This window comes from Haliotis rubra, unplaced genomic scaffold, assembly GCF_003918875.1.
Source record: "Haliotis rubra isolate DU_JTF1 unplaced genomic scaffold, ASM391887v1 Scf792, whole genome shotgun sequence".
In the NCBI taxonomy this organism is placed as follows: Eukaryota; Metazoa; Mollusca; class Gastropoda; order Lepetellida; family Haliotidae; genus Haliotis; species Haliotis rubra.
Window position 1 is genome coordinate 6,938 of NW_025767515.1, and position 24,501 is coordinate 31,438.

Here is a 24,501-nt window from a genome sequence, read left to right on the forward strand (position 1 = left end):
AGGTAACAACAGGACTCTGCTCACTCATGGAGGTCACCTTCTGACGTCCTGTACAGATTACAGGTAACAACAGGACTCTGCTCACTCATGGAGAACACCTTCTGACGTCCTGTACAGATTACAGGTAACAACAGGACTGCTCACTCAACAACAGATTACAGGTAACAACAGGGACTCTGCTCACTCATGGAGAACACCTTCTGACGTCCTGTGACAGATTACAGGTAACAACAGATGCTCACTCAGGAGAACAACTGTACAGAACACAACAGGACTCTGCTCACTCATGGAGAACACCTTCTGACGTCCTGTACAGATTACAGGTAACAACAGGACTCTGCTCACTCATGGAGAACACCTTCTGGCGTCCTGTACAGATTACAGGTAACAACATGGAGACACCTGCTCACTCATGGAGGTAACAACCTTCTGGCGTCCTGTACAGATTACAGGTAACAACAGGACTCTGCTCACTCATGGAGAACACCTTCTGACGTCCTGTACAGATTACAGGTAACAACAGGACTCTGCTCACTCATGGAGAACACCTTCTGACGTCCTGTACAGATTACAGGTAACAACAGGACTCTGCTCACTCATGGAGAACACCTTCTGACGTCCTGTACAGATTACAGGTAACAACAGGACTCTGCTCACTCATGGAGAACACCTTCTGACGTCCTGTACAGATTACAGGTAACAACAGGACTCTGCTCACTCATGGAGGTCACCTTCTGACGTCCTGTACAGATTACAGGTAACAACAGGACTCTGCTCACTCATGGTAACAACAGGACACTGCTCACTGCATGGAGGTCACCTTCTGACGTCCTGTACAGATTACAGGTAACAACAGGACTCTGCTCACTCATGGAGAACACCTTCTGACGTCCTGTACAGATTACAGGTAACAACAGGACTCTGCTCACTCATGGAGGTCACCTTCTGACGTCCTTCTGATTACAGGTAACAACAGATTACAGGTAACAACAGGACGTCCTGCTACAGACTCATGTAAGAACACCTTCTGACGTCCTGTACAGATTACAGGTAACAACAGGACTCTGCTCACTCATGGAGGTCACCTTCTGACGTCCTGTACAGATTACAGGTAACAACAGGACTCTGCTCACTCATGAAGAACACCTTCTGACGTCCTGTACAGATTTCAGGTAACAACAGGACTCTGCTCACTCATGGAGAACACCTTCTGGCGTCCTGTACAGATTACAGGTAACAACAGGACTCTGCTCACTCATGGAGAACACCTTCTGACGTCCTGCACAGATTATAGGTAACAACAGGACTCTGCTCACTCATGGAGAACACCTTCTGACGTCCTGTACAGATTACAGGTAACAACAGGACTCTGCTCACTCATGGAGATCACCTTCTGACGTCCTGTACAGATTACAGGTAACAACAGGACTCTGCTCACTCATGGAGAACACCTTCTGACGTCCTGTACAGATTACAGGTAACAACAGGACTCTGCTAACTCATGGAGAACACCTTCTGACGTCCTGTACAGATTACAGGTAACAACAGGACTCTGCTCACTCATGGAGAACACCTTCTGACGTCCTGTACAGATTACAGGTAACAACAGGACTCTGCTCGTCCTCATGGAGTACAAACACCTTCTGGCGTCCTGTACAGATTACAGGTAACAACAGGACTCTGCTCACTCATGGAGAACACCTTCTGACGTCCTGTACAGATTACAGGTAACAACAGGACTCTGCTCACTCATGGAGAACACCTTCTGACGTCCTGTACAGATTACAGGTAACAACAGGACGTCCTGTACAGATTACTCACTCTGCTCACACATGGAGAACACCTTCTGGCGTCCTGTACAGATTACAGGTAACAACAGGACTCTGCTCACTCATGAAGAACACCTTCTGACGTCCTGTACAGATTACAGGTAACAACAGGACTCTGCTCACTCATGGAGAACACCTTGACGTCCTGTACAGATTCAGGTAACAACAGGACTCTGCTCACTCATCCTGTACAGATTACAGGTAACAACAGGACTCACCATGGAGGTCACCTTGCTCACTCATGTAACAACAGAACACCTTCTGACGTCCTGTACAGATTACAGGTAACAACAGGACACTGCTCACTCTCACCTTCTGACGTCCTGTACAGATTACAGGTAACAACAGGACTGCTCACTCATGGAGAACACCTTCTGACGTCCTGTACAGATTACAGGTAACAACAGGACTCTGCTCACTCATGAAGAACACCTTCTGACGTCCTGTACAGATTACAGGTAACAACAGGACTCTGCTCACTCATGAAGAACACCTTCTGACGTCCTGTACAGATTACAGGTAACAACAGGACTCTGCTCACTCATGGAGAACACCTTCTGGCGTCCTGTACAGAGTCCCGTGAGTAAGTAGTCTAGCAGGACTAGGGATGTCAGCTTGCTGACGGGGCCTTCCTCTCTGATCATGTGGACAAGGCGACCGCATCTGGAGGTCCCTGGTTCGGACTTAGTAATGGTATGGCCGCAACAGTGGTCTAGGGTCACCAGAACACCTTCATCTAGGGTCACCGGAACACCTTCATCTAGGGTCACCAGAACACGTGTGGAGTCAGCTGGGATGTAAACAATGGCATATGTTAAATTCTGACAGGGCTGCCTTTCCTCTTCCACTGAACATTAGGACACTTAGCATCCTTTTTCAGACAGGAATAGAGGTACACAAACCCGTTTCACAAGTGTACGTTAGGTTGGGACATTAGTCTACATTACCGATGGAGCAGGATAGGATTTTCAATCATCTATTTACATAATTTTCACCCCTACGTGCCCTTTTTGCCCAAAGGACCTGTTTCAGCGTATAATTTTAGTCAGCAAGACTAACCGTGTTCTAATGTTGACGTTATACAGCAACCTAACAGCACCTTCACTTCAGGTTGCATCGGACACCTGGTGTCAGAGCGTGAAGCCGACTTCATGTGCAGGCAGACCATACCACCTCAGAGGGAGTTATAAGGAAGGTTTGGTTTGGTTGTGTAACAGTCCATACAGTATGCAGTAATATCCAAACATTGACGACGGTCGAGTCTCTGGGCCCATGAGAAAACGATATACCGATACGTCGAAATAAAGTGTTTTTTCTCACACAACACCTACATAAAATTACACCGCAATGGGTTGACATCCAACAATAACATTTTCAAAACAATAACGTCCCGTATTTCTGTTGTCAGGATGACCGACGGATGGCTTTTGTCCAACAACTGTAACCATCACACTGCGACAGATAACATACATTATCAGTATGGATCAAATCGCAATATGATGCCCAGCTCACCAACTCATAGTGAAAGGCAGGGAGGCGTTCCACATAGAAGTGTGTAGTTAGCACGGAACACATTGTATCCACCTAGACCCCAGATTCCCCAGATAATAACATGGCGGACGTGACAGATGGTGGGATTAACGGTATGTCAACGTTTCTGCTATTCGATACCCTTGGAATTGTTAAGAGTCGTAAAGTCGGCCTGTACAGTCCCTAAATCTACCACTGGGGATGCTGCGTCAAGTTTGATATTCAAGGTCATCATTCTCAAGTCTAACAAAGTTTCGTATTTCACCATGTTTATTTCTGAAAATCGTCACCCGACTGGTGGAACACCTGAATATATAGGCATTCGATTGGCGGAACATCTGAAGGTATAGTAATTGGATTGGTGGGAACACCTGGAGGTATAGATATTGGATTGGAGGAACACCTGGAGGTATAGATATTGGATTGGAGGAACACCTGAAGGTAAAGACATTGGATTGGTGGAACACCTCAAGGTATAGACACTGGATTGGTGGGACACCGCAAGGTCTTTACATAATATCGTGCTTCATGGCATGTTATACACTATTATTGCTGGAAGTGGTCAGTTGTAGAACCTCTGTTCATTCACGGGCAAGGTAGATACCCCCATCTGTATTTGACACATGAAGCATTTAACTTAAAAACAGGGTAGGAAAGCTTCTATTACACTATTGATTTCATTCCAAAATCCATCGGAGTAAAAGCTTGAAATCAAAACTTCAATTAACGATTATGAATAACAGTGGGTTGAATCTGTGGTATCTATTCAGGAGACAGTGCGTTGAGTCTGTGGTATCTATTCTGGAAATATTGGGTTGAATCTGTGGTATCTATTCTGGAGACAGTGGGTGGAATCTGTGGTATCTGTTCTGGAGACAGTGGGTGGAATCTGTGGTATCTGTTCTGGAAATATTGGGTTGAACCTGTGGTATCTGTTCAGGAGATATTGGGTTGAATCTGTTGTATCTATTCTGGAGACAGTGGGTGGAATCTGTGGTATCTGTTCTTGAGATATTGGGTTGAATCTGTTGTATCTATTCTGGAGACAGTGGGTGGAATCTGTGGTATCTGTTCTGGAGATATTGGGTTGAATCTGTGGTATCTGTTCTGGAGACAGTGGGTGGAATCTGTGGTATCTGTTCTGGAGATATTGGGTTGAATCTGTGGTATCTGTTCTGGAGACAGTGCGTGGAGTCTGTGGTATCTGTTCTTGAGATATTGGGTTGAATCTGTGGTATCTATTCTGGAGACCAGCAGCAGAAACACTCTATTTCTAGGGTATGGGTTGGATTATATTAATAAGTGACCCGTTCCTTACATTGAAGGTTGGGACGGTGGGGTAGCCTTGTGGTTAAAGCGTTCACTCGCCACGCCGAAGACCTGGGTGCTAATCCCCATATAGTTTGAATGTGTGAAGCCCATTTCTGGTGTCCCCCGCCGTGATATTGCTGGAATATTGCTAAAAACTAAACTCACTCACTCACTCACTCACTCACTCACTCACATTGAAGGCCCTCACTGGTCAGTTCCTGGCGGGGCATTAGACAAGGGTTTATATGTTACTGGTCACCACACCCACAATTATCTGACTATATGAAACGTGGGTCCAAAACCCAGCACGGGCAGGCTGCCTTACACTTATCAAGTTATATATATTTCACATCCACATCTGTTCCACGTCCTCCCCTGTGTTGTCAACGATGTCAGTTCTCTATTGTCCTGCTGACTCACGTGCTGTCGTTGCCAACGCGTTCAGGCATGACTAACTACCCGGCGCATCTTTCTCACCTGGGATTACCTGTAAAGGTTGGGTGATAACGACTCGTTAATGGCTCCAGGTATAGCAGATGGATTAAGTATTTCTTGCTATCAACAAAGTGACCACAAACCTGAACACTCTTTTAAACGCGACATTGACTAATGGGGTAATTTATGGAGAAATACACACGATACCGGGTTGTTCTGATGGTACAGAGGGTGATTGTATCTCTGATTTCGATAATATCATTTGAAATCTAGTTTCACTAGAATGTTGCTTAATGCTATGATTTATATAATAATGGAACACAGATGTAGCTATGGCGTGTTCTAATGGCGTGGTGGATGTTTGTTATCAGATGCTATCGGTAAACGACGCACTAATGATCGGTGTTTACAACACATACACTGCAAGCAGTATTAAACTATGGCGAACGGGTACCAGCAAAGTGGCATTTGTCACTCAGTTTGACCAGGACGAGCTTCTTATGATTCCTTTTATTTAGTTAGAATACGGGTATCACGTTTCGGATAATATGAACAAACAACATACATGTATTTATTGTTGTAAACAAATGCCACATAGTTCTTTAAATCACATGCAGTACATTGCAGTCGCTTTATCTCGTAGTCCTATGTCCGTAATTCGAGACAAGCGGAGGATATAAACTGCCATACACTATAGGTTCCACTACACTAAATCAGTATCGCTTGCCCGCTGAGCCGGTCCGTATGTAAACAAGTCAAGAGAGACAGAGACATGCACACCCAACCAGTAATTAAAACTGACCACAATTTTAAGTATTTAGTGCTGTCATTGTTATCACCATCACTTATGCTAATTGTGTGTACAGATATTTTCCAGTAGGTGACATTTGGTGCGGAACTGGGGTTGATGTGTTCCGCTTCCTGTGCTCGCAAAACGAGCCGGACAAGTTGGCCAGATATTGTGTTTTATGGTAGTTTAAAGGCCAGAGTGTACCCATGTGTACATGGAATGGCTGTTGATAGCCTGTCTATTTTTTTAAAAATTATAAGGTTACTATAGAAGTCTATGGGAAAACATTTGGTGGTGTGTAACCTGTAAAGTATCGCTCATGGCTGATAGTGGTTACCAATTATACAAGAAACAGTTATCATATTGTGATGTACTTGATACCCGTGAGTATCATGGTTACTTTGGACGTTAGGTTTGCGGTATTCGGGTGCCTGTTTTATGTCTGGTACGTTTTGATAAAGTTTGTAATGTTTTCTTCAAATCCAGGTTTCAAGTATATTTTTTTCTTTGCGCGGAATTTGTAATGTGCCTTAGTTTCTGAGGATTAAGTGGAAATATACGCGGTACATAAATGTCACTGGCTGCTTGTTGACAGGTTCGATGCCGGATAAAATTCTTTAAGTTTCTTTAAAGGGTTTAACAAGTCTGCAAGGTTTCCTTCCGACATACAGTATATGCTCCTTACACAGTTCACATCAATAGATATAATAGCGTTAATGGTCACGTGTTTACTCTGAAAATCAACATGGCTGTCTACCGTCTAACAAGATTACATACCAGAGAGATGGGACCTGTTCACAAACATTACTTGATACAGGTGTATTGCCGTTCTCCTGCTCCACAACTAAGCAATATATCTATAGTTTGTGTGTTATTTTTGTTTTCTTTCTGAAAATCTTTAGTTTTAATTTGACGATGTCGAGGGCACGAGTGATGACGTCCAAGGCGTTGTACGCCACAAACCTATGAGGGTTTTCGAGGTTGAGAGTTTTTCCCTTACTCGTTCTATCTGGTGTGTGTGCGTGCACGTGCGCATGCGGAAATATGTTCTACAGTACCTGAAAACTGTTATCAGATACAGATGTACCAGTGAAGATTCGCGTTCGAGTTGTTTTCTAGCAACCCATTCTTGTCCTCAGAGGCGACTAGCGAGATAGGGTTGTCAGACTCGCTGACTTGGTTGATGCATATCAGTTGCGTCGTTCAGTGTGCCTCATGTCAGTCACTGGATTGACTGATTAGGACAAGATCATTTTCTGACCGTCGTGATATACCTGGAACAAAGGTACTGTTGGCCGATGATTGGGTACTGGATGTATGAGTGACTTCGCTATATTTCGGACCCGTGAAGGTCCGGGTTAGAATGAAGCTTCAGCAACCCATGCTTGTCATAAGAGGCGACTAACGGGATCGGGTGGTCAGGCTCTCTGGCTTGGTTGACACATGTCATCAGTTCCCATTTGCGCAGATCGATGCTCATGCTGTTGATCACTGGATTGTCTTGTCCAGACTCGATTATTTACTGACCGCCGCCATATAGCTGGAATATTGCTGAGTGCGGCGTAAAACTAAACTCTCTCACCCAACTCACTCTAACTCGCTTCCGGTCACAAACTTTTTTGAGTGGTTCTAAAGCCCTCACATGTATATCACGATCCGGAAGATAGAGCTCAGCCACGTGTTACCAGTCAGAGAACATACGACGATATCTTTTAGAATTATAGCACTTTTTTTTTTTAAAAACGTCGAAACTTTTGCTATTTTTCACTGTCCGCGAAGCCGAAATAACGAAACGAAAATATTCTTAAGTCTAAATGGAAATGACAGACAAAATGCGATTAGGTTGCTATTTTGTAACAATGTGTGAACATTTAAGCCATTACTTGTCAGATTCCCAATAGCAAAAATGAAGAGATTAATGGCGTTTTAAGACTCTCATTAAGAAGTAAACGACGCCGGGGTGTTAACAAGTTGGGAATATTTGTTTTCTCTCTCCCTCAAAATCTGACATTCTCCAGATCTTACGTCAGATAACGGTATATTCTCGCTGAGGAGTGCTGACATCTGCGAGGAGACTGCTTCACGTATCGTCTCGTGATGCCGTACGAGAATATATCGCGTCTCGCGATATTAAATGGGATCTTTTGTAAAAAAAATATCTCTGTAGAAGGTACACAGGCATGCACAGTCTTTATACAGTCAGTATGTTGTGCATATGAGATTATTTTTGTGAAACGTTTACAAGTTAACATTAGATTGGGGATTACAGCCATCAATATCCCAATTCAACACGGCAGCCTGCAAATGTGTAGAGCGGAGCATTTGGTGGCTTTCACGGATTCACAAATTCGCGCTCAGTATTAGCCACACCCTGTCGCCATCGTGACGACCCGATCAACGTCCTGGATTACATCCAGGGGCATGTAGGGACGCCGGATCTCCACGGAACGGTCCTCTGATCGATGCTCGTTGGCATGCGTTGACTGACTGTGAGTGAGTGAGTGAGTGAGTGAGTGAGTGAGTGAGGCTTTACTGCGCTTTCAGCAACATTCCAGCAATACCACAACTGGAGATGCCTTCCTACTATACAAGCACGTTGATACAGGGGCACCTGGAGATGCCTTCCTACTATACAAGCACGTCGTTGATACACGTTGGCACCTGGAGATGTCTTCCTACTATACAAGCACGTTGATACACGTGGGGCACCTGGAGATGCCTTCCTACTATACAAGCACGTTGATACAGGGGCACCTGGAGATGCCTTCCTACTATACAAGCACGTTGATACAGGGGCACCTGGAGATGCCTTCCTACTATACAAGCACGTTGATACAGGGGCACCTGGAGATGCCTTCCTACTATACAAGCACGTCGATACAGGGCACCTGGAGATGCCTTCCTACTATACAAGCACGTTGATACAGCACGGGGCACCTGGAGATGTCTTCCTACTATACAAGCACGTTGATACAGGGGCACCTGGAGATGTCTTCCTACTATACAAGCAGGTTGATACAGGGCACCTGGAGATGCCTTCCTACTATACAAGCACGTTGATACAGGGGCACCTGGAGATGTCTTCCTACTATACAAGCACGTTGATACAGGGGCACCTGGAGATGTCTTCCTACTATACAAGCACGTCGATACAGGGGCACCTGGAGATGCCTTCCCTACTATACAAGCACGTTGATACAGGGCACCTGGAGATGTCTTCCTACTATACAAGCACGTTGATACAGGGGCACCTGGAGATGTCTTCCTACTATACAAGCACGTTGATACAGGGGCACCTGGAGATGTCTTCCTACTATACAAGCACGTTGATACAGGGGCACCTGGAGATGTCTTCCTACTATACAAGCACGTTGATACAGGGGCACCTGGAGATGCCTTCCTACTATACAAGCACGTTGATACAGGGGCACCTGGAAAGAAACGAGATTCAGTAAAAGCTCACATACCTACCGCAAGTAATTTACTGTCTTCATAGTCTTCGTTATCCTGGCCGCTTGGGCCGAACTTGAAAACTAAAGGTTTCTGAACATTACACGTGACGTGATGACGTCATGTGGCCATTAACGGCGCCCAGCAAGGTTTACATATAAACTCAAATAATCAGGCATTTAATAGTTGGAGTACTAGGTAATGATGGGATTCTGATGAACAGATTGATGTATATATACTGTATAGTTGCAGATCCTACCAACGTTACCAGTTAAACAAGATGTTGGAATCCACCACACCGAAACGCCGCTACTCATGTAATATAAAGAAGCTGTTCATCCATATATCTTATCATTACTAATAAAATCTGGGTTTTATATCATCTTTTAACAAATATCCAAAGACACAACAAGCAGTACAAAAGGAGGCTGCGGTTATTTATACGCGTAATAGTTCTAAACGTTCTGATTAAAAGTGATTGGCAGTGAAGACATTTTGAATTCATTTCTGTCACATGCCAAATTAGTTTTAAATGTATTTGTCTACTTGTTTCTACGGTAAATATTTTATTTATGTTGGAAATGTTAAACCCGAATATGTTAAAGGGCCTTGCGTTCTTATTATATTGCTATTACCCTTTTCCAGTAAATTTATATTTGCAAGCGACAAATGTTGACATTCGTTTTCTTTTTCTCTGTGACAAGTCCCTGGTTGTAGTGATGTTGTTAATTGAGGAAGATTTATGGAAATTGTAAACTCAAATAAAAACAACTACGTGAAATATGTCGCTGCACAATCGCGGACCTTCATCAGAACTCCTGAAGAAACCGTCTGCCGCTCTACAAGTAAGAAAAGCAGGGAAAATAAGCAAAGCTATAAATTCTACTTGACAAATGCAAGCAGGCGTGGCTGGCCCGGGATCACAACGCTAACAAATTGACATCTAATTGAACACGTGTCCTACTGACAAACTGCCCGTGCATTCTGTTGAAATTGTGAAGATTCCATGGACTTTGCCACTAATTGTTTACACTCGGTAAGAATGTAAGACACAGAGGACATATATTCTTCCAGTGTAAATGAAGCAAGGCCCTGGTGTTTAGAAGAAAATGCCCCTCCAATGTGATCCAAATATATTTGCGCACACGTGAGCAGGGAATACATCATGTTACTACTAAGTAAAAGAAATAGGAATCGGTACATCTTTGGTAGGGTGTATGTGCTCGCCTACAGCATGTAGAGTTTTGTCCCCCTACTTGTATATGGTATGACCCGTGAAGGTCCGGATTAGGATGAATCTTCAGTAACCCATGCTTGTCGTAAGAGGCGACTAACGGGATCGGGTGGTCAGGCTCGCTGGCTTGGTGGACACATGTCATCGCGCAGATCGATGCTCATGCTGTTGATCACTGGACTGTCTTGTCCAGACTCGGTTATTTACAGACCGCCGCTATATAGCTGGAATATTGGTGAGTGCGGCGTATATCACTGTATATGGTATATCCTCGGTGTCCGGCAGTTTGAAAGGGTTGCAGAGTGGATGTTTGCGCCACATTTAGACATGCATAGTTGATAGTAAATGTCCACCACTGGGCATGGATCTTGATGTAACAGACCGGAACGATCTTATTCAACTGATATCAATGAATTCGGAAAAATATGACTCAATCGCGCACACACACACACAGACAGACAGACAGACACATATTTTATTGATTTAGTGTTATTGATATATATATATATATATATATATATATAGTCTTATTTTATATATAGTCTTATTCTTATATATCATAACACAAGCATCAGTGTTTTCTGTCTCAGTATTTAATGTACGGATGGAAAATATGTCTTTATCTATTAATATCTTGACTTTTGTATCCAGTTTGGCTTTTCGCCGTATATATACTTAAGGTTAGTTCTGGTCATGATCTTCCTTTCAGCAGACAAAGCCGTCAGTGATATATGGTTATGTGTGCAAAGGACAAAAAGCATTGCGAAACAAAATTCAGTGAATATGCGTCCCGCGAGAGTGTACATGTGTTTCTGTGTACATGTTTGTCTCTTTAGAGTGACAGTGTGTATAAACAGCGTCTCTCCTACAGAGAGAATGTCGCGAAAAATACATGCTGTGTTTAAAAAATGACAATCTGGCGTCTTTAGACGCTGAACAAACGCATCTCCATTCCCTCAAGCTTCTGCGCGGCGTGCTATCAAATAAACACATGGAACAAATGGCATTAGCCCGCCAACATCATGTAAACCAACTACAAATGGCCAACTTTGATATATGCATTAATGATAAGTACTTAACCTTGTTCTGCTTTGTATATATCATCACACGTCAAACTTGTTTTATCGCCGATGTAAAGTAAATATGTATATATTTCTCTACGAATGGAATAATGTATTCTGTTTTGTCTCTGCAAGCCCCCCAGCTCCCACTAACCCCCTCACTTCTTGTGTAGCCAAACGGTTCCAATCCCTCCAGCGACGTACAGGACGCCGCTCCACAAAGTGACCTTAATGTTAAGACGTACGCAACTCCCATATCTTAACATAGGCTTACGACGCCGGGACCGGCGTTTTATGCAGCGGAAATACATAAGAACGGTTTTGCTAAGAGGGACGATTTACAGTGAAGAATAATGTCATATTAGATTTATTTTCCGTTTCCTGGTACACTCCTAAGAAAAACAAGGTAAAGATATGCTAACTTTGTTCAATCACATTTAATTTGACTGATACACGGATGGAACTTAGCATGGAGAAAGTCCCTGCAGACAAAATGGCAATACTGATTGTCCTGTCACCAGACACTCCCGTGAACGAGGAGCACCTTGTCTGACCACCGTGTGCTGTTATCACTGCCACAGGGGCGTGTCACGCTTAGAAACAGCGTTAGAAAGACATATAGGTATATAGACCCTACCCTAGTACTATATAAAAGGATCCTTTTATATAGTACTAGGGTAGGGTCTATATACCTATATGTCTTTCTAACGCTGTTAGCGTGACACGCCCCTGTGATCACTGCTCTACACCTGTTTGGTACAAGTTGAATAAGTCTACCGATTCTGCCCTCGGGGATTCTCCTCCTTTCTCCTCCTTTCAACGCGTTGGCCGGTAGTGCAAGTGTCTGCGGAGTATGTCGACGTACACGTCTATCGAGTTCATCCCGCAGATGCCCTATCGGGTTCTGATCTGGAGATCTAGAAAACACTGGCCTCTGCGTTATGAAGCTCAAGGGGCATAATCGAGGAAGGTGGGAATGTTGCTTCAGAACTGGTCATGACAACTAAGGGCCGTTCTGAACTAAAATCAGAATATTTTTAAAAGTGTACATATCTACATCCATAACACTAAACGATTTAAATAACTCTGTCTGTACATATCTATACCCTTTGTTTGCCTCTTGTTGAACTTTTTTGTAATATACACTTGTAACTATGTGGATAGGGCTTATTTAAGTTGGATAACTTGTGCCCAATCCGTTTCTTAATTGAATAAAATATGTTTCAATCAATCAAGGGCCGTAACTCTGCAAAACGAGATGCGGCGGCGTTGGTCAGTTTCCCTTTGTAATGCACGTTGCCATGTTGCTGCTCCCTTGACGTTAGGGGTCCCTATAATTTACACGGATACGCTGGATAATTGCCTTTTCAGAAAGATGTGATTAGTCACAGCATTGTGGAGATGACAATTATCCCACCATCCTTTGAGACACTGACCCCACCGAGACCACAGAGCATATAATTCATGAAGTCATTAAACCCTATTCTTGCAGCTTGTTCTCGTCAGCTTTTCAGCTCTGAAGATATGAGGCTTGTGGCTTCTTCAAATTATTATAATTCAACTTCACACGTGACTGTTTTGGGGAACTATGTATCAGTAGGAGTGTGGCCTGGTTTCACATAGATTAAAGTATTTATATACATTCAGGTTTGTGGGTGGATGGGGTTATAGGCGACATATTATTTTATTCATAACAGTCGCTGGGCGATTTCCTGCTGTGGTTTTACACCAAGGACGTCGTGGTTATGACGGAAATACTGATCAAAGGAAAGCCTTACTCGCTCGCTGATCACAGTTGTACGTTACATTTTGTCAGGAAAGAGGCATCTACAGTCGACGTCAGTATCAACGGCATGACGTTGGTGGTCGTGGGAGACCGCCACACAAGGAAAGTGTCTGGACCATGGCATCACAAGTGATAGTGTTTGGCTAATAAAATACGATATGTATCTCGAAACACAGCACCCCACTGAGCTGACAACTCACCTTGAGCTGTTCATACATGGAGACGTGGTTTGTAGCAACATAACGAAATTCTAAACTGGGCCTGGCATGCTGCGCTTCTTGAAACATGCTAAAAAGTGGGCTCGAGTGACTCACGCCAAATTTAAGACGTCACCCCCAATGTGCTCCGCTTCTATCTGCGATGTCATCAGTAGTTCCACATCGCCCAGACTCATCGGCGATCAATATATCACTATCGTTAAACAGGAATTATTTGTCGAGACAGTTTAAGCGAAGCTTTTACATCCATCAAACAACCGCAAGATATATGAGAAAAGGCTCACAGCCTGTTTAAAACGAAGAGCAAAGAACGCCATGTTGTAGCGACCTACACGAGATAGACTACACTCCGAGTATTTTTGTAACTGAAGTACCTGTAGCGGGTGTACAGCTGGGTGCAAACTCAAGTCAGATATTCTGAACTTGTCCCGGCATCAAGTCAACAGCTTCTTACTAACGACCCTTGAACATTGCCTTTCTTTTCTTGTCACTGATCCTTCGAATATACGGGAATCGGGTGGCCACTATGGCGTCGAATTGCGGCTAGTTCTTGAATGGCGCGTGGACAACCAGTTATTTGAATGAGTGAGTATGGTTTTACGCCGCCTTTAGCAATATTCCAGCAATATCGCGGCGGAGACATCAGTAGTGGGCTTCACACATTGCACCCATGTGGGACATCGAAGCCGGCCCTTCAGCGTGACGAGCGGACGCTTTATCCATTAGGCTACCCCACAACCAGTTAAGATCGACTGGATACAGTACAGACGGCGACAATATAGACAACGTGTATAACTGCAACTATGCTGAACGTTATAGCCCTCCGTAACATATGTGTTTATTGCTGCCGACGGAGAAAGGCGGGGAACCACTGGTAAGAAACATGCAGCTGTGACACAGAGTCGCGGTGGTCGTGGGTTCGAATCCTAGCCTCGCCACGATTTTGATACCCGGTATGTGAGTACAACACCTAACATAACACCCTAACTACTTGTCTCCCAGTGGGATTTCGGGTTAAATCAGCGATTAGTTGTCGCTACTACTAACCGGAGATCTGAGGACATCTCGTTCCGTGTCACGCCAGAACAACCGTTGCAAACTTCGACCGAACAATCAACAGAACACGAAGTCTACATAAGCCATTCCGAAAGCAGTTTTCGCGAGCTATACGGTACTGTTTCCAAGCTAGGATTTGAAAAATATGGATTCAAAATTTGAAAACTGAACACAAGACAAATGTGGAATGTCGAGCAGATTGCCTATAATGTACGGCAGTACTTCTCATCGACTGTGGAAAGTCTTTTCCGTTTCAGATTTCATCCCATTAAGCGAGAGATAGACGATGATTTTGACGGAATCAGTCGTTCAGCCAATAACTGTCGTTCTCAATATCATTTGCGAGGTTGCATCATTACAAAACACATTCAGACCGTCACTTTTAAGGATCTGGTAAGCAACACTCTGATTGGTCGGGTGAGAGGTCATTCTGACGTGACCCGTAATGGGACGTCAGATCTCTGTTTATCGGTACCGAGAACATATATCAAGATCAGATGTTCATTTCTTTGATGGGCATTTTAGAAGTTGAGTTGATGAAGAATAATGACAATTATTATGGATATACAACTTCTTTTAGACGTCGCCTCCACAGAATAAAAGAAATTGTATATCCATAATAATTGTCATTATTCTTCAGATGTTCATGGAACTGGTTATCAAAGGACACTAAAAGGCATTTTATTTATCATGCAATATATTTCTTCCAACTGTTTCAGTTTGGACGCATTATAAGCACTGACTTTGGTGTGAAATGTACAACCAACTTCGGCTGAAGAGAAATTTGTGATGCAATTTCATTATGTAGCGATATCTCCTGGAAGAGATCGTTTTATTCGTCCTGTGGAGGTCAGTATTGGACGATTTCCCATTATTTTATATAAGTTTTCATGCTCTCCTTATAAAAACGCATTTTCACGATCGCCGTTTCAGAAAAGAACAATCGTGGAAACGTCTTCAGTTGTGACGTCATTCTTGTGTGACGTCCTTCCGACTTTACGTCAACAATACGGCCTGGATGACGTAACAATACACTGGTTCTCATCTCTCACAGACAGTACCTGAACACTGCAAGTTTGGCTTGAATTTGCGCATTAATACATAAATTACGTCAGGTCAGTGATGTGTCAGTCCGGCAGTGACAATTATCTCTCAGTATAATTCCAACTGAACCCATCTGTAGACACTGGCGTAAACTACAAATATTGCCTTCAAATATTGTTCCAGGTGCTCTTTTCAGCAATTCATCAGTGTCCGCTCGAGCAACTGTCCTTAAACGAAGAGAAGCAACTCTAGTCTACGACTGTCCGACCTGCTATGGTAGCCCAGTGGATAATGCCCTCGCTCTTCACGCCAAAGGTCCGTGATTCCCAGCAGCATCTGTGAATCCATCGCCGCGATGTGGAATACTACCTAAAGGCCACGTAACGCCGCACTCGTTCAGCTGAACGTGTATTTTAATGATATGTAAGCAACATGTATATATTCCTTACTTTAAAGGAAATAGTTCGTAATTTTGTGATTGTTTGTACACTCAGTAAGTACATTCTATCAACGCAGGAAGGAATAAACTAACATGCCGGCTTAGTCTTATCCAGGCAGGAGGTAATTAATCTGGGCCATTCCTGTGATACGTCACTCCAACCTGAGTCTCCCTCTCTCAGATCAACATACAAATATATATTCCTACAGAAACATAAATATTGAGCCTCACCACGGCATATAAAACAGCTGAGACGCTGACGTCTTTTTGAAGCCTCCACGCGCCGCCTCATTCGGCAATCATCGGGCCATCTCGTTACGACATAACATCTCTCATGGCCATTAGACTTGCGCCTCGCCTGCTGAGAAGTGATAGGACTTGAGGATGGGGCGAGTCCTGAAGCTCTTCAAGACGATGTTTTTTTATCAAAACCGACAAAACTCCATCCTTAACAGCGACATTAGATGTGAGTAGATACAGGAACCCTGGGGGTATTAAGATTTGAGACCACAAAAACGGAGAGTGCCGATACAACGACAGGGAACGCGGTTACCCAAAAACCCATTTAGGAAATTGGAATTTTCTGTGTGCACATGATATAGACTTACTGCCTAGGTTTCTCGGGAAATAGAAATGATCCGATAAGGTTTTTTTCGTACTTATGAAATATTGCGTATACTGTTATTACCAAACAGTAAACCGTTATGATACAAATAGCTGAACGGCGAGGTGATGGCGGTAGTGAAGTAAAGGCTTGCATCTATTACAGTGGTGAATGGATGGACAAAATGGAGATAATTGCCGATGGCCGATACTTCGAACGGCAACTCGGCGTCTAGCTGTTTGGGGTGGATGGTCGTGATCAGCCTGTATGGCCCACGTAATTCGGAACCAAACCCAGGAAAAAATTCAATGCGCAATCTCCTACCATTCATGAAGGTCTCATCTCTGGGACAGTTCTTTAAAATTGAAAACGGAATCCACAAAAAGGGGAGTACAAGATTTTACATGGCCTCAGGCTTCACACACTCTCCAGAAAGCATCCGGAAACTAGGATTCCTCTTGTACCACAACACAGTAACCAGGATCTGTCAGTGTGACTTATTCCATATTCATTAACAAAATATATGGAGAAACATAGGTCATGCAAATATTTAAAGCACTTTATTTGTGTAACTTCTGTTTTGATACAGAGACTTTAGGTACACTGGCTTGAGTCACCAGCAGTATAGAATAAACATATATATATATATATATATATATATCTAATGTGATATACTAGTTACTAAATCTTCCAACTCCCAAAACAGATCAACAGTTACACTTCTTGACATTTCTCTTAAATTATTTCTGTTATCAGATAATCCACAACTTGAATTAATACACTGAATAGGTATTTAAATTCATAAAAGTATGCCTGTGTAATGCCCATATTAAACTTGAAGCCCAAATCTTGATACCTACTAGAACAGTTTGCATAGAGGTGTGTACATGAACTGCATTAAACAAGATCTAATATTCACACAGGTTATTTATCTAAATCAATCAAAAATATTAGTTTGAAACCATTTGTTAGTTTTTTAACTTTCCTTATCAACACAAAAATGCCACTGTCCTTTTAAAAATGAAAACAATGGTTATGGAAAGGTTTGTTTATTGTGTAATGAAAAGCCTTTACTGTCTTGATAATCAATGTATCTACCTAACAAAGCAATAAAGCTCCAGTGTATTCCAAGATGACTACAGCCCCTTACCCATACTCGTCATACCAGGCATCAAGTATTAAGATACAGTGTGTGACCTGTCTGTGGCTGCACCCCAACACTCTGGTGTGTCTTGTCCTGAATACAGATGGAATATTGCGTACCATGGCATAAAACAATATTCATTTACTGGGGTCCAACCTATCCACATATCATAAACAACTGAGGTCTGTGTGTGTGACTGACACAAACTGCATGACCCCTGACCATGCTGTGGCTCCACCAACCTCTGCATCATAAATAGTTGGAACTTCTTAAGCCTACACTATTCCTGGAGAAATGACAAATGGCAGGGTTTAGTCCACGCATACACACACGATTCTGTAATTTCAGGACAATATATCAAAGCACTGTGTTCATAAATATCAAACTGATAAAATTAACAAACCGACATAAAGATTGATGAAATCCTGAATGTACCATACAGGCTAAGTGAAGTCTGTGAACAGGGAAATGGAGTAAAATGAATGCAAGAGTTATGTCCCCTGCACAGCACTACTTGTGGAGGTGCAGAATCAACTGTGGGAGAATAGATCAATGTTCTCCAGCTTTATAAGGTCTGCTTAGAGAGGGCTACATAACACCAGGTGTTCTGATACCACAAACAGCAGCAGGATTGCTTTAACATCATTTGAACTGTTGACATCAGAATAAGGTTTTTCCTAAATTTGTCTGAGTTTTGAGCTAAACATTGATGAGTACAGAGGCAAAGGAAATGTGGATATGTTCATCAGATGAAGCTTTTAGTGTCCCCTGTACACCCACACGCTGCTGCATCAGCGGGACACACTGCTTCAGCCGCCAACAAAACACTTAAAGTTTCACACGTGTAACAAATATCACCTGAGCAACAGAGATTCAGAAGTTAATAAATAAATACAGACTGACAGCTTCAACATGCTTAACAAAATGAGGTATGACTGTATGATCATAATGGCGGATAACACTTCTTCAACACTCTACAACCATTCTCAGTCTATAGCAACCATATATACATATATCACCTTCAACTGATTGGGTAGGAACATTTGGCACCATATACATCAAGTCACTTCTCTCTGGTATACTAATCAAAAGAAGTTACACAACACCCAACTTTCTCATGTTTTCATGTATAGCAAGAGACACAGACTTCTAATTGTGGGTGTTCTTAACTATTCAAGGAAACACGAACCCTTCTACTTGTGGGTGGCGTTGACCTTTTCTTGGCACAACAGAGTTACTAAGGCCATATGAAAATGTCAGGTGTTTTGTAACTTGTTTTGAGTAGCACATGTAAATATGTCTTAGTGAATCAAACCACTCAATCAAACCACTCAATCAATCCACCAAGTAAACTACCAGTAAGCTCAGGCAGTGCTGTCTTAGCACTAAGATAGTCTTCTGGATGTACAAATCTTTCAGCTCTCACTACAAATACGTTCAAGAAATACCCTTTCCCACTGACCAACCTGCATCTGTCATCCTATGTACACTTGCAATCTCACCTCATATACCTGACACACATCCCGCAGCACAGCCTTTATGTGGTCATCACTCTCATCACGATTTATCTTAGTAGTGTTTTACACAATCTTAACAGCAGTCTTGTTAAAACCAGACCTTAGATTTTGCTAACTTTCAACAAAGATTTGAGGACATCAAATTACGGGTCATGTAAGAATGACCTTTCAAAGCATAGCTAACCCAGATTTCAGGAAGTGACCACACTTAGGAAGGGTAGGCTTTCCAGCAGGCTAATGTCAACTTCTTAAACGTCATTTCAGTGGTTGGTCACAGTGTTGTCCGCCCGGGAAAGCCACATTTTAAAAATTCATTTTGCCAGCAAAGCCAAATTTCATTTTGAAGGGGAATTGCCGGCAAAGCCACATTTTCACTACACAAACTAAGTAGAGAGTTACCGACTAGTTAAAAAAAAACGCCCCTGATATTGTTTATATAATTAGTCGGTTAAAGATGATCGCAAATGGTGTTTAAATAGAACAAGCATATGATCAAAGGATATAAGGATCAAAGGTAAGCTGTGACTATGTACATGAAGTCTACATAGAACAAACATACACACAGTTGGTGTGACCTAATGAGAGGTCCTCAGATCTTGTATCCATGGTAACAAGAACTAAGACCTGATTTGTATTAGATTATTAACAGATAATCTATAAGCATGTAATACAACATATTCCTCCAACATGCCCAACAACTGTAGACAAACCTTCCCACTGGGCGTAGCTTTCAACCTGTTGCTAGGGTAGGGTAATTTCACTGGTACTGCTAGACAGTACATATCCATATATACCATCCATTCTTACAGTATGACCTATGGGCATGAAGAAGATCTAGATAATTCCAAAACATGAACCATGGACAGTTTTCATATGAATTTTGGCGAAATGTAATCTTTGTAGAACTCGTTTTTTAAACAGAATGATAAATGGTTTTGTTTGATCATTCATATTACTTAAAAGAAGTTTATAAACTCCTGATTACCGGAGAGATTAACCACAGTATGAAAGAATGGGGTGTTCTTGAACTTGTGGTGAGGGATTTACTATGAAGCTTGCATTTACATACAACTTTTCAAAAGCATCCGTCTATAATACTGGTACTGACTTGTTCTACTTGATATACTTGATACAGAACGTACTGGAAAAAGCAACTGATCATCATCACCTCACAACAAATCATTAGATTTTCATACCAAATGTTCATCATACTTTATTTTTTTAGAAAAAATTGATAAAGTCTTATGATTAGATTAACTGTCAATTGACATGGAAGACGAATGTTTGGTAGTAGTTTGTATGTAGTATGTTTCATTAAGTAAAGGAAGAAGGAGCACACCTGTCCAGGTAGTGCAGGTCAGCTACACGTGAGGTGGGTGCTTGGTACAGGGCAGTTGGGGAGGAACATCTACTTCTATGTTATACATTGTTTACTCATTATTGAGAAACCTGCTGAAGCAAAAAACATAACAAACAAGGTTTGCAATTCCAGGTGTATTTTAATATTTTGAACTTCCAAAGCAAATATTAAATCAAAGGTTGGTGAAATATTTAACACCCATGTCCAAAGCAATTAACACTTGGTAGAAAGCACCATGGAAGTCAAAATATTAAATAAACACCACAACTTCCACCACACTAAAGACATCATCAAGATTGTTTAAACCATTTGCCGATCATGCTGAGAGCTGTGCCGAATGTGTGCAGCCCAGGGTGGCTTGATCGTGCTTGAAGTAACACGGAACCCGCCTCAGCTTTAAAACCGGCCTCCGACAGCTGATTGGCTACCACCAATGGCTCCAACCAATCAGGACGATTATCTGAGCCCTGTTTCTCCAGGAGGTATTCAATGAGAGTAGTGTAGTGTGTTGTCTTGACAACGGATGTGACTAGCCGAAGCTGCAAGATGATGTTGAGCAAATCCTCATCCTTAACAGCCTGCAACAAGAAGATGATAGTATTGGTTCCATGGGCTAGTGTGTACAGTGGCTGACAGTGTGATACCAATACACGTTACAAGATGATACTTGTTGAACCCTACCTTCTGCTCTCCAGTTACAAGATAATACAAGAACTGGCTGACTCGGAGTCAGAATACCATGAGCAGGGAATGCAGGTTAACTATGGGGCATTGAATATGGGCCAGCACTTAAACAATGGCATTAGTCCACAGACACACCCCCAATGCACGTTGCTAAATATGTGCAATACTCGTGAACAAGACATCACAACTCACCACCACTCATTTCATCATACACATGTCAGTTAGCCATATGGCTACACATCCATAAGAGGTCTATAAGGTGTAATAAACAATGCTAATATTCACTATAAATACTTCCCTCGCTGTCAACATGTAGCAGATTTAACCCTCAGATGCAGTAGCAACTATAGAAGATAGGCTTACCTCTGATTGACCAGCAAGTGTTTCCATGGCAGCAGGGAAGAGCGTGATGTGACCGGAGCGGAGAATGAACTTGACTGCCTCCGTCTCCTGTGTGTGTTCCACCATCATGTCAAACACTGCACGGGTACACTGCATGGAAAACCATACGATTCACTCCCTGTACAAGTGTAGTGTTTGTTATTTTGATTTTATCTGTGAGTGCATTGATGTACATGCATGAAGGCCTACGTGTCTCCGTATGTGTACATGCATGGAGGCCTACGTGTCTCCGTATGTGTACATGCATGGAGGCCTACGTGTCTCCGTATGTGTACATGCATGAAGGCCTACGTGTCTCCGTATGTGTACATACATGGAGGCCTACGTGTCCCCGTATGTGTACATGCACGAAGGCCTACGTGTCTCCGTATGTGTACATGCATGGAGGCCTACGTGTCCCCGTATGTGTACATGCATGGAGGCCTACGTGTCTCCGTATGTGTACATGCATGGAGGCCTACGTGTCCCCGTATGTGTACATGCATAGAGGCCTACGTGTCTCCGTATGTGTACATGCAGGGAGGCCCACACGGTCCCCTGTATGTGTACATGCATAGGAGGCCTACGTGTCTCCGTATGTGTACATGCATAGAGGCCTACGTGTCTCCGTATGTGTACATGCATGGAGGCCTACGTGTCTCCGTATGTGTACATGCATGGAGGCCTACGTGTCTCCGTATGTGTACATGCATGGAGGCCTACGTGTCTCCGAAAATGTTTGTAGTCATACAAGGAAATGTAACATGTTACTTATGAAAGAAATTTCATCTCTGCCAAATGCTGCTCACAGTTCATTGTGGAATGTCAGAGACAGAGAAGCCATAGTGTAAATAACAGTTACGTTACCAGTTCTGTGGTTTGAAAAAAAATAACTCCCTTCCATGAACAGATGGTCTAACTGAACCACTAGTTGAATTGCTCACCTCTAGATTAATGGGGTTTCCTTCACACAAGTCTGCAATGATGGTGTTGACTAGTGTTGCTCCCCCCGAGCCCAGGGATCTGACCATGGCGGTAAACACCTGCACCCACGTGTTGTCACGGGGAGTGACACTGGGAATGACAGAGACACATCATGTACTTGTAAAAATACGCTGAATTTAACATTACTGGTTTAGTCTGCATCCCTGGAAGAGTAGCCAGTGACAGTCAAATTTGAAATTGTACCACAAAAATGTAAGTTTTCAAGTACAATTGATATTTTATATTTATCCTGACTCATGATCTTTTGCTTATCTCCCTTTCCCTTGCGAATGGTAGTGGAATACTTGAATCCCTTGAAGTTCCCGAAGCGGACGTAAAAATACACTCACCCACGAGTTACTTCCATTTTCCCACGTAAACAGTCATGTGACCAGCCTTACTTGTTACTTTTCTACCCATGCACTTGGATCTGCTGTGAAATCCGAAGTGTTTCCCGCAGGGAGGTTGGGAGGGCTTGACCTCATGAGTCAGGATAAGTATAAAATATCAATTTTACTTGAAAAATTACATATTTTTTCTTATCCTGACTCATGATCTTTTGCTTATAGAATCCTTCAGATTGGTGGTGGGTCAGGCCACTTCCTGGATTCATCAGCTGTCCTTAAATACGTCCTGTATCCCCCCCATGGGAACTGCGAAACGGCATTTCCGGGATCCTATTCTTCCAACTTCTGTTATGAATCGGGGGGACCACTTTCTTGTCTTACTTCAATCTCACACAAGTTGAATCATGTTGATTCATGTGGCTTCAGATATACTAGTATCTTCTTATTACTAGATATCTATAACAACCCATAGCTTATGATAAGATCTTTATCATAAATGAGTTGCGACCCCTTCATGTACAGGTAAGATCTTTACCCGTACAGGGTCTTTAATCACTCATGCTAGTCTGTCCTAGACTGTGCGCATGGACTTGCAAACTAACACTTTTCCTTAGTAAATGTGATCAACAAGTCAACGTGATAAAGGGTGAGATTTTCCAACCCAAATTGGTGAATGCCTGAGATGTCTTCGGTGGCTATGTCTCAGAGGTAGTGGTTGGCAAACACCGTATCCGACTTCCAAAAGCAGCCCTCCATAATTGCTGATATAGAGCAATTTCTGTGCAGAGCTTATGTTGACGCCAGTGCTCTGACTTCGTGTGGGTTGGAAGCTCTAGGAGGTTCTAGTCCTGCTGCTTTATAGGCTCTGAATATGACGGCTCTCATCCAGAACGATATTGTCGTTCTTGAGACTTCTGCTGACGTCTCTGTAGATAATGGGATGAACAGGCGTTTGAATTTTTGTCTCCTTGTTTTAGTCTTTTGAAGATATATCTTCAGGGCTCTGACCGGACACAAGGATAGGTCCTCCATATCCTCTAGTCCGAGGATTGTGGATAGCGCTGGTACGTGGAACTGTCTATCTGGTTGTCCCGGTAGTTGGTTCTTGGCAATGAAGTCCCATCTAAGTCCTGCACATGTATCTCTGATATTCGAGCTGCCGTGGCTAGCGCAAGCAGGAACAGAGTCTTCTGTGTTAGCAGCTCGAAGGTAGTCTGATCTAGAGGTTCGTAGGCATCACTTGTGAGATGACGTAGAATTACATTCAGATCCCAGGCTGGAGCTCTGAATTTCTTTT

General features: G+C 42.8%; 1 protein-coding gene across 1 annotated transcript in view; it reads right to left on the bottom strand.

The window, feature by feature from the left end:
• Positions 1–17,332: 17,332 nt before the first annotated feature.
• The window catches only part of LOC124261267 (neuroblastoma-amplified sequence-like), a 54,035-nt gene continuing 46,866 nt past the window's right edge, over positions 17,333–24,501 (bottom strand). The window contains 3 exon segments of the mRNA XM_046695581.1: positions 17,333–21,386; positions 21,856–21,984; positions 22,818–22,947. Of these exon segments, the coding sequence (XP_046551537.1) occupies positions 21,099–21,386; positions 21,856–21,984; positions 22,818–22,947 (547 nt within the window). The 3' untranslated portion in view covers positions 17,333–21,098.